General features: G+C 42.3%; 1 protein-coding gene across 2 annotated transcripts in view; it reads left to right on the top strand.

Annotated features, from left to right (window-relative positions):
- Nucleotides 1-2,247: 2,247 nt before the first annotated feature.
- TBC1D9 (TBC1 domain family member 9) overlaps nucleotides 2,248-11,843 on the top strand; it is a 51,243-nt gene continuing 41,647 nt past the window's right edge. Inside the window, exon 1 of one of the 2 annotated variants that reach the window (XM_051768099.1) lies at nucleotides 2,248-2,445. In XM_051768099.1, coding sequence (XP_051624059.1) covers nucleotides 2,319-2,445 — 127 coding nt within the window. In that variant the 5' untranslated portion in view covers nucleotides 2,248-2,318. The remainder of the gene's footprint in view (nucleotides 2,446-11,843) is intronic. The other variant, XM_051768098.1, reaches the window with a different exon arrangement.

Below are 11,843 nucleotides of genomic sequence, written 5' to 3'. Positions count from 1 at the left end.
TTTACCCTTAATACTTATTTGCAAGTATGTTGCCATGATTTTTTTGTCACAGTTTAAAACTGAAACAAGCAAAATTTTGAAGAGAGCCTAGAGGCTATTATGCACTTTAAAATATTTTGTTAAATACTGTGATATTAGTTGTAATGTAAATAATAACTGAGAGATCGCTGTAGGTTGTTTGGATCTACAATCCATCATTGTCTTCAAAAGTCTTAAATTATGGAAAATATTTATAAATTTCAGTTATAATTGATTTATTAGTAGCAATTTTATTTCAGATTTCCCCAGGGAATAGATTAACTGTCTATAGTTTTCTCTTAAATTGTTTAAAATTTCTCACTGCCCAAAAATGGTGTGAATTTTAAAGTCAGCTGGCAAATTACTGAGAGAAGGATTCTGGTAGTCTTTTTAGATGGTCTGTCAGAAGAAAGAACCAAGCATCATGTGGCACTAGCTCTTTGTGTAATTCTTTGTGCAATCCCCATGGTGCAGTGGAACTGAGAATTTTTAAGTGTCCATCAGAGATGGTCACTTCCTTCTCCTGAACCTTTTACCTACGCAGTAACAGCCTCATGACTGCTACCTCAGATGAAGAATCATTTCTCCCATGACCATGTGTCCATCTCCACATGATGAGCACTGGGCACCAGCTCCATGCCAGCACAACCTGATGAAAGGCTGAACTCTATTGTAAAGCCACAGCCTGCATATGAGTAGTTTGTGCTTGGAATACGGTTTTAATGTTTTCTTTGGGGCTTAATTTATTCTTCTCCAAGCCTTTAATAAACCAAATATAAGTATCTGACTGGACAGTAACAGTTTTCAGAGTAAAGAGAGGCCAGCAAGTCCAGCCCTTTCCTAACAACTTGGAAAGCAAATAGTGTTCAGAGTTGCAAGGGTAGAAAACATGTTACTTATGCATACTACTGTTCCTTTTGAGTGTGCTTGGCATACTGCCAAGTATACTGGTTTATTTTAGGACTTTCAGGCCCTCAAAAATTCCCCCCATCTTAAGCAATAGGCATGATGTGGTCTTCAGCAGCAGAGGTGAATTTCAAATGCTATGTGGGGCATAGCAGAGAAGGGATACTTAAAAAAGGGACTGTGGAAAGAGGATTGTCTCACCACCTCTGGTGGATGGCTTCCCTCAAAGTTGAGGTCAGATCCCTCTCTTAACACCCAATCTTACAAACTTCTCTGAGCCACAGGATGAGAAGGCCAAATTTTTCAAGGCAGGCAGTTAAAAGAGGGAATCATAGAATGGTTTGGGTTGGAAGTGACTTTAAAGATCATCCAGTTCCAACCCCCTGCCATGGGCAGCACTAGATCAGCACTGCCCAACCTGGCCTTAGATGCTTTCAGGGATGGGGCATCCACAACTTCACTGGGCAACCTGTTCCAGTGCCTCACCACCCTCCTACCAAAGAATTTCTTCCTGGTATCTAATCTACACCTGCCCTCTGGTGGATTGAAGCCACCACTCCTATCATATCCTATCATCACGTGCTCTTGCAAAACGTCCCTCTCCAGCTCTCTTGTAGCCCCTTCAGGTACTGCAAGTTGCTCGAAGGTCTCCCCGAGCCTTCTGTTCTGCAGGCTCAGCAACCACAGCTCTCTCAGCCTGTCTCCACAGGAGGCTGGACGCAGCACTCCAGGTGGGGTCTCACCAGAACAGAGGGGCAAGAATCCCCTCCCTCGCCTTGCTGGCCGCGCTGCTTGTGATGCAGCCCGGGACAAAATCGGCTTCTTGGGCTGCGAGCGCGCCTTGCCGGCTCACGAGCAGCTTTTCCTCCAGCGGAACCCGCGGGTCCTTCTCGGCGGGGCTGCTCTCACCCCGCACCGCCCTCCCCACGGTGTCCCCGCGGCTCCACGCCGGGGAGCGGGCAGGACCGTGCCCGTGCCCGGTGCGCGCAGGTGCCGGGAGCGCGCTGCCCGCCCGGCGGGCGGGGCGAGCGGGGGCGCGCACGGCGCGGGAGCGCGGCGGTTCCCGCGGGCTTTGTGCGGGAGAGGAGCGCGGAGCGGCGGCGGGGCCGGCGCTGATGTCACCACTGCGGCGGGAGCTGCCGCCGCCCCGGGCCGCTGCAGCCGCCCCTCCGCGCCCGGCGGAGCGCGGGTAGGCGGCGGGGGCCCAGCGAGGGGCTATGCGGCTGCTGCTGCTGCTGCTGCTTCCACCGCCGCCCCTCCGCCCGGTGCCCGCCGGTGCCCGCGGGGCTGCGCCGTCGGCCGCGGCGGCCGGGCATGGTGGCGCCTGATGCGGGCGGTGCGAGCGTGAGCCGCCCCCGCAGCCCGCCGGGCCCGCCTTTGTCCGCGCCGGGAGCATGTGGGTGAACCCCGAGGAGGTGCTGCTGGCGAACGCGCTGTGGGTGACGGAGCGGGCCAACCCCTACTTCATCCTGCAGAGGAGGAAGGGGCACGGCGGCGATGGCGGCGGCGGGGGACTGGCGGGTAAGGGCGGCGGCGGCGGGCCGGGGTCCGGGCGGGGCGGTGCCCGCGGGGCGGGGGGTCCCCAGGGGATGCGGGGGCGCTCCCCCATCCTGCCCCTCTCCCTCCCGGTGCCCGGGCTGGGGGCGCCCCGTCGGTGCTCAGGTGCGTGGGATACGCCAAGGTTCCCGTGAGGATTTATGCACTGGAGCTTTGTGGGGTGACACCCCCCCCCCCCCCCCGGTGTCCAATGGCTCCGTACATCGGGCTGTGACTTGCCCAGATTCCGGGAGCGTTTTGTTGTTGAGCCTCTAACTCACCTTCTTTAAAACGTTTTAAAGACCGTGTTGTAACTCATAAATTAGAAGAGATTTGCTTCGGCTTCTCCGTATTCTCCACGATGTCCTTGTGAAGTATGTTCCCTGAATGCTTTTGTTTCCGACTGCTGGCAAGTGGAGACGCTTTTGTAGATGTTTGGGTCATAAGCATCTAAGCCTCGATAGTACTGTGCATATCCATTTGTCAAGACCTTCCACCCTTCTTTAGGCAATGTATGTACACATCTGCATATTGGGGATACAGGACCCAATGGTACTTCCATTGGTACATTTTCGTATACTGGAGATACAGAACACAGTGGTGTTTCCACTGGTACTTCTTGAATTGGTACAGAACAGTCAAACTCATTCTCTGAAAACCTGTGCTTTCTTCTTTACCCACTTCCATGACAACTAGTACTTCAGACTAAGCAAAGTAAACATATGGACTACATCTGTATTTGGTTCAAGGTCCTGTACATATTTACCAGGAGATTAAGCGTTTCTTCGGTCTTTGAATGCTCTATGGACTTGTAAACAATTTATAATCTGAACTAAAGCATTGCTGTGAAGTGTGTTTTTGTGTAGACCGCCAAGGTCTTCAGTCTACTTCAGTGTTGTGTGTTGATAAACCACCTCATTTTTGTGTGGGAAGTGACCAGCAGCTACTACAGATTTTTAATTATTTTTTAAAATCTTTTGAATTATGGACAGAGTTGTCAAATCAATAAAAAGACATGTTGTGCCTTAAAAGTTCATCCTTGCTCTATTTACTGAGAAATTCTTTTCAGGCTCCCCTTTCATGGATTGCCCCCTGGCCTTTTAAAATCTGACAAGGCATTCTTCTTACCTTTCTGACTTTGTTATCTTTGAATTAGAGATCATTTGAGATACCTGTCTGTTTTCCAGTCATTCCTCAGTTATTGGGGCAACATGTTGAGAATTTAAGAGTTTTTTCCTCAACCTGTTTGCACAGTGCATATATACCTAAGTCTTCTTGCAGTTGTTTGGTTGGTGATACCACTGTACAGATGGAGAGATTACTTCTGAAGATTTTGTCCTTGAGTGGGAGTAGGATTCATAAATGTGCAGGGTTTTTTGTGAAAGCCAGATAAGCCAGCAGCATTTGGTAGAAGTTCAGAATACAGAAACAGTTCTTTGTTTCTGCATTTCCCCCCTGCCCCTTGGAATGTAAATATTTGTGCACTGTAGCCATTATTTTAGTTTGTGAATGAAGTCTGTATAGTGAATATTGTTTAGGTGGCAAAATTTCTATGTGTATTTTGAAAACTGCTTTCCATGTAGCTTTTACTAGTTCCTGTGCTTTGCCTGGAATTGCAGCAGCAGTGGCATTGAGGTAGTAGCAATAAGGCAACTTCCAGGGGGTTTGTTTGTTTGCACAGAGAAGAGCCGGAAAAATGTTGTACTTTTTCCAGTATGTTGCCAAAACCATAACTAATCAATCCCCCGTTATTAAATTATTGGTGCTGTCAGTATTTAAAGGGCTGTACGGGAACTTGTTAGACCACGTGCCAAAATGACAAGAATTTTTGACACAGTGGTCAATAGAAGGTGGGAGAGGAAGGAAGGAAGGATAAAAGAAGGAAAGAGAGACGGGGATGTAGAGTGTGCAGGCCAGTCACAGGTCGGCAGGCACAGTAATAAGTGGAACTTACGATTATTTGTTTTTCATGGAAATACTGGAATTTTACACTGGTTGTTCTAACAGCTGTGGTCTGCCCATTGAGGGCCCAGGCAGGTAGAGAAAACCAGTGGGTTGTTGCCAGTAGGAAAGACTGGTTAAAAGCAAGGTATTGAGGGACCTAACTGATCCTGAGGGTTCGGAATAAATAAATCTGCTGAAAAGGTAATCTGGATACGTAATTTGCAGCAATGATAGCATTTAGGATGACCCTGTGGAAGTTCTGTAGATGATAATGGTACTGTTCTTGTGACAGAGCTGGAGGTTATCTGATCAAAAGTAAAGAAACAGGAATAAAAAAGAACCTTTTATGAATGGTGGGTTAGGGGTTTTTTCTCCTTAATTGTCCTTTCTGTAGTGACATAATGCTGAAATTTGCTCAGATATAGTCTAAAAAGTTATCCACCCATGAATGTGGTATAAAATTTGGCCTGGTTGCTCTGTGAGAAACCAGCTTATATGTCCTTGAAACTGTCTAGAAGTATTGTATGCAGGATTTTACACTGTGGTGATGATGGCCTGAATTCATATATGCGAGAGAGGATGTAAATACAGCTGTCCTTTATTTTTTATTTTTTGATCTAACATTTTCTGACTTGTACTCCTTCATTATTGACTCTTGAAGTCGTTTGTCTTGAATTGTAGAATGACAATTGACTTTCAAATTGATGAGACTATGGGGTTGATGACATTACCCGTCTTCACTGTGTAACTTAAGCAGTGGGTAGACAATGAGAAGCATTGATTTTTCTGGCAGAGCCCTCAAATCTAGATTTGCTGTGAAACTACCCCATCAGCAAACTGATCAGGGTTAAATGTGATGCCCTTCTCTTCATCCCTGATCATGTCAGGTTTCAAAGAACTTTAGCTGGGGCTGCTCTGTAATGCAGCTGAAGGAAGAGACAGTGCTTTCAGGTGGGTGAGTGAGAATGAGGGGGGAAGGCTGAGAACAGACCCCTTTGGAGGTAGATTGGAATGCTGTGACTCTGAAAATTCGTCTGAAAGGCGTGAAGTATCTACCAGGGTCTCTGTGTTACCCATCTTCCATCACTTAACTACCATCCTGTGGACAAAGTTTGCCGTCACTAGAGCAAAGTCTGGAAGGCCTCATCTTTCAGGTCTTTTGACACATCTCAGTTTAAAAACAAGTATTTTGTATAGCCTTGGGGGTGGTGAAAGTAATTCCTGTTGGCTTTGTGTTGGAAAAGAAGAACAGTGCTGGTGTTATCTGTTCTCCTGGATCCACTCTGAGTGCCGCAATCCTTTGCAGGAGAAGGAGTATCAGTTGCCTTGGGGGAAGGGGTGAAAAATCAGCCCTTTTACACTGGTTCTCTCCTCTTGACCTTCGTTTGTGTAACTGTTGAACTGAGAAACACTGTTTAAATGCTTGTTTGGACATTGGAGACGCTTTTTCCGCTTATTTTAATATTGTATTGTAACAAGTTAGAAGAATTAGGATGATCTTTTTATGTGTTAAGGGAGTGATGATTAGTGAGCCCATAGAAGTCATCTCTGCTAACAAAGTGTATTTGATCAATAATTTTTTCAGAGACACAGCTTTTCTGCTAAAAGTCCTACTGAAGTAAGGTCTGTACTCATTTAAATTATTGTGTCTATGTCGGCACTGGTCACATCGGTGCAACTTTTCTTTGTAAGCATGGCTTAACTGAAGGGTTGCTTGGGTTTTATTTTCCTTTTAACAAAAGGAAAATAGGAAAGACTTGTGAATTGGATTTTAAATTGGATTTTCATAGCTATTCTGCAAACTCACATTATCTTGCATCATTGCATTAATCTTCCAGGACAAGAACAAAAAAAGTGTATTTTGCTGCTTTAAAAGTACTTGATGATTGATGAACTTTCTCCTAAATTAAATTGTTTCATGCATTCCACATAATGCCATGCCCGTGTATTGCTTCTCTGTGACCTTTGCTCAAGAGTTTCATCTTCCCTTTGTTCACCAACAGGGAAAAAAGTATTTTCTTTCCTGTTATTAGTTTTCTCAAAGGTGCTGGATGTTTTTAACCTTCTCTCCTTCATACATATTCTACTTGCTTCCCCGGGCAGCCTGGTAGTTTGACCTACATGAAATAATTCCTTTTCCAGAAGAATCTGATGTATTTATTTGCCCAGCAGCCTGCATGTGCTGAAGCAGAGAGAGAGAGAAGGTGAACCCAGATCTCTACCATCATTTGGGCACTGTGCCCTGTATGATAGTACTACTTTCATGGATGTAAGGATCTTGAACATGCTGTAAAGTTTATAAACAACTAAAAGGCTCATGTTTTTAAGCATGTCTTGCATTCAAATGTGACAGATAGGTTTTAAAATGTCTCTAACTGCTTTCTGCTGTACTGGGATAATGTTTCCCAAACTCTTCTGCTTGGAAACATTATTGAAAGGAATTAGTGAGACTAACAGTGGATGGCAGAGCAATGTATTCACTTGGAGCTTACAGGAAGAGAGACTGAGGGTGTGGTACAATTAACTTGTGGCTACTGTGCTCCTTTTGTATGTGTACATTTGTGGGTGAAGTAGAGATGAATTCTAAGTCATTTTGTTTAAAGTGTTATTGTAAGATCTCTTTGAATCCCAAGGCAAATAAATTGTTCTTAGCTTGAAAGAACTGTTTTTAGGAGTGAATTATTTTGCAGACAGAGTATATATATACTTACAACTGGGACAGTGCATGGGTGAGAGATGCAGTAGGAGCTTATAAGTTTATGAGATATTGCCAAAGATGATTCAAATGTTTGAGCAGAAGAGAGCAGATGGAAATTTGCTGACTTCTGGTGATAAAAGAATCTGATGAAGTACTATCTTTCTCCCCAGACATTTTTGCAAAAGGAGTTATTGTTTAATTTCCACACTGGAAGGGCAGAAAGGAGGGGTTCTGAGCTTGGCTGGCTGATGTGAGCTTTCAGTGTCAGATCTAATACAATTTTTAATACTGTGACAGTGTTCCATCTTGAAAGACTTTTCTGCAGCCTTGCTGAACAACACAATGAGTAGATCAAGTTTGGAGATAAGATTCTGTCTTGCTCTCAACCTGTCAATTCAGAGAGTTGAGGAAGAGGTTGCTTGAAAACCTGTTTTTATACTTAAGGTTTAGAAAGTCTTTTGGCCAGCGTATCATCTGCCTGAACAAAGGATGGTACATGCCTTAACAAACTTGTTAACTCTGCCCTTGTTGCCTCAAGCAGTTAAAATTTTGCATGTCAAACTTGGTACATTTGAGTAGAAGGCGTGTGCTTTTTCTGATACTTGAAATGTAGTATTTATCAAAATGGATGCAATTAGCATAACCAGTAGAGGTGGCCAGCCTATCTGTCAGCTTTTCATGTTCATTGCAGCTCATGGAGTGCAAACCAGTCTCTTTTGCTCCACTCTGTCATTTGGCAGTACCCCAAATCTGCTCTGATGCTTCTGAGCTTTTCCTTAGGATCTGCTGTGGGTGTATTTTGCTTTTTCACAGTAGTGGATTTCCATTTCAAGAGAACATGCAGATGTCTAGGGTTGAACTGCTGTTTGATTCACCAGTCTTTCTGTCGAATTCCCAGATGCTTTCCCAGTTCCTCAGTTGGAAGGTGTCTCACTTCCTACTTAAAGGTTCTCTTGATCTCCAGTTCTTGCAGCAGGGCACTGTTTGCACAGATACAGGGCCTGAGATGTTGCTTGGTGTAGCTTTGCTTTCCCTGCTGTAATGCTTCTTGGTCAAAGACTTTTCTTGAATGATACTTCACCTTTTACCCTGTGAACAGTGTGACCCATCAAGGCTTCTGAGCTGAGCTGCCCTTTGCCATTTTTGCCTTCTGAAATAAGGCAAAATTCCACATGTCCTGTTACTTGACATGTGGAATTCCAGGATTGCCTGATGTTTCTCCTGTTTGTAGGAAACCCTGTTGGAAATGTCACACAGGATCACAGAATAGTAAGCAATAAATGTCTAGGCCTCTTAGTAATTTTCTGCATTATGCCAGAGTTTGTGTTGCTTGCAGGATTTTTGTTATTGCTCTTTAGTCCCACACTGAAAGGTGTAGAAGAAGTAGCACTTCTTCACATCAGTTTCCATATTTCCATCCCTCCACTGTCCACTTATGAATCCTTGTAAGAATATATCTTATTTCACAGAGGTTCCTGTAATAGACAGGAGTTGTCCCTGCCACCGATGCTATTGAAGTATGATGATACAAAATGTATAAAGAACTGTAAGCATTTGGCTGAAATCTGGCTTTTCTTTCCCTCTTTGATCACTAATCATCCTTCTGTTGTCTGATCAGTGTTGATATTCAGAAATTTCATATGCATTTTTGCCTTTAAATCTGGTACTTAGGTAGGCTTAGGTTCTGGAGGACTTCTTGATAACCTTTCCATTTGTTTTCTTTTCAGAAGAATGTTTCTAAGTATTTTCTAGGTCTGATTTCTGATTATTTTTTTTCTGAAGTTTCCAAGTAGGGATATATGAATTCGTTCTACAGCAGTAGTTTTAGTATCACCCAGTAATTTTTAAATTTCTTTTATTGTTGTTCTTTCCTCACAGTCCCATCTTATGCTTTCCCTCTGCCTTTTCCAGTATTTTGTTAGCCAGAGTTACTGAGATTTTTTTGTTCAGCATCATTGATTTCTCTGGTAAAGTGCCTCCTCTGATAGCTTATTGAAATCTCACCTATCAGCAGGTATTCAGTCAGAACAGTTAGAATTTAAAATTAGCTTTTTCTGAAACTATTGCTTCTCTTCAGGTTTAGCTTGTATTTGACCATACTGTGCTTCAGAACTGTTCTTAGTTAAAGCTGAGTTTACTGTACACACTTCAGTTCTCAATTTATACCATTGATTTCGTTGACTAGATTCAGTTTGCAGTAATTTTTCTTGGGTTAGCAGTGGTGATGTTTGTTTGCGTTTTTTTCTGTTTCATTGGGGGTTTTTTGTTTGGTGGTTCTTGGGAGTTTTTATGTTTGTTGTTTTTTTTTGTTTGTTTTTGTGGTTTTTTGGTTGTTTGTTTTTTTGTTTGGTTTTTGTTTTGGTTTTCTGTATTTATTTTTATTTTTATTTGGTGGTGTTTTTTGTTTTTCTTTCTTTTTCGTTAAATGACTCCTCCTCACTTGATTTGTTCATTAGTCTTACATAGTTTCTCTGAACGGTGTATTGGTGCACATGTACTTGATTTACATTTTGCTCTTGGATGAAATCTGTTTAATTTGCTTCTGCTACTCTGAGAGAATGGGATACTTAAAATAAGTAGTTTTGAGTGAAATTCAGTGACTTCACTGCTGCTTTGGTCAGTGATACTTGACACTGCTTTTCCTGAATGTTTTGGGGTTTTTTTTTTACAAATTTACGAATAATTGTTTATATCAAACCAAAAGTAGTATAAAATTCATTTTCTTCAGGACTGTGAGATTATTTGTTTGAGGTTTTGTCCAAATATCAGTTTTACTCTGTGTTGTAAGCTTTCACATACCTGTAATTGTCCAGCATATCTTGTCAGTGCTCATCTCTCTGTGTTTTCCTACTTCTGCTGGGTTTTGTTTCAGTTAAATTCTGGTGGGTTCATTTCTGGGAACTTATTATTTGGATGTATTCTTGTGGGAGTTCTTTGCCTGGACTTTACATCATCTGCAAAACTGAGCCTCGGTGGAAATTTATTTTGTTTTTTTTGGAAATTCTTTTGCTTTGTGTGTATTTATCTGTATGTAATGGTAGATACAGAATGTAATGCACATTCTGGTTTCTTCTCTGTTACAGAGAAAGCCAGCAAAGGTTTATAAGCCTGAGATTCTTTAAGTATTGTTTAGTAGATAACACTGACAAATGTGGTTACCCTTACACTGCTTAGGGCCCTTCAGCTTAGCAGAAGAAGTTACCAAAAATTCTAAAAGATGGAAGTCTGAGCCCAATGAGATTTAGGTTTGAGTTAAGATGCAGATTTTTTACAGGGATGGTCACAAGTTGTTAGGACACCTTGACAAGTGTTGTGGTAGTAGTTCAATTGCTGATCACTTTTACAGTTGTTAAACTTGTAGGCTGGATGAAAGCTTTAATGTTTGTTACTGCTTTATCCCTCAGTAGTCAAACCGGATCATCACATTGGCCTTTCCTGAGCTTTCTTTTTTTTAAAGATTAATGGTTAGGTTTTCTGTCTTCCCTCATTTGTGTCCATCAGTCTGAAGACAGAAAAAGCAAGTACTGTCTTTGCTGCTTTTCTGGCTAAATGTCAGTAGAAGGGACAGTTCATCCCCAAAGTCCATTGCACTGAACATGTTCGAAAAGTTGTGTGTAAAGGAAATGGTGGCTGGACAAATCAGTGCTCTATAGAACTGCATTAGTAGAAAGAGAGAACAACAAAGGCAGACACTGGAGAAAACTTAACAAATCTTAGTTTCAACACCTTATGTTGAGAGGAAAAATTTCTTTTTCTTGATTCTACATTAGATGCCCATGTAAGCAAATGCTATATAACCCACATGGGAAGACAGTTATGAAATAAGTCTTTAGAGTTTATTTTACCTTTGTTTATGTGAGTGAACACCTGTAAAAAAACCCTAACCCTTCATAAAGTTTCAAGGGTAGTGTTCACAATGAAGAGGTTATATTCCTACTTTTGTGGGTATCATTACTAGTATTGAAAGTTTAACACTGTAATTATTTTTGAGTGGTTTATAATATTTACTATTCATATAGGCTTTCCCATGAAATTAAATCAAACAGAACTGACCCTCCCTGTTAAAAGGATTTGTCCATAGTATTATCCATGGAGTTCAGATGGTTACTCTAGGTTGAGTTTTGACAGACAAGTAATTGGATGATCTCATCCTGTAATAACAAATGAGGGCTAATCACATGAGCTGCCTTGAGAAAGAATGGAAGAGTAATGATTCATTATAGTCACTAGGAAAAAACAATAGCTTATGCTATGTATTCTTATGAGTTATTGTTTTTATAGTCCAGGAAGTAATACTTAAACTTTAGGAAGAGTTTATTCATTGTCCATGAAATCAATATAAAACTGAATGCTCATGGTGCAAATATGACTTAAATCAACCCTATTGATTGAGGCTTTCTTGGAAATCAGCTGACATCTACAGTCTAAATACGTCCCTTGGGTGTTCCAGGTTTATGACCAGAGCTCATTATGTGTCCATCACTTCAGTGGAAGGAGAAGGAGTCATCATCAGCATACTTTAAATACTGAGAACCTTTTAAGCAGTGTGTTTCTGATTCAGTGCTGGAATGTCACGATGCCTGTTCTGAAAAGTTCTTACTGCTGGCACATGTGACGTTGCAAGTTTTCCTAATTGCAGTGTTGAGCTCCTACACAAATAGGCTGCTGGCATCCATGAGACTGTTTGATGATAGCTCATGAGCGTGGCTCCAAGAGTCAGTCTGACCTGTACTACATAGCT

The sequence above is a fragment of the Manacus candei genome, unplaced genomic scaffold (assembly GCF_025592945.1).
Source record: "Manacus candei isolate 608988 ecotype Guabito, Panama unplaced genomic scaffold, ASM2559294v1 h1tg000092l, whole genome shotgun sequence".
Taxonomy (NCBI): Eukaryota; Metazoa; Chordata; class Aves; order Passeriformes; family Pipridae; genus Manacus; species Manacus candei.
This window is presented reverse-complemented; position numbering and strand designations above follow the sequence as displayed.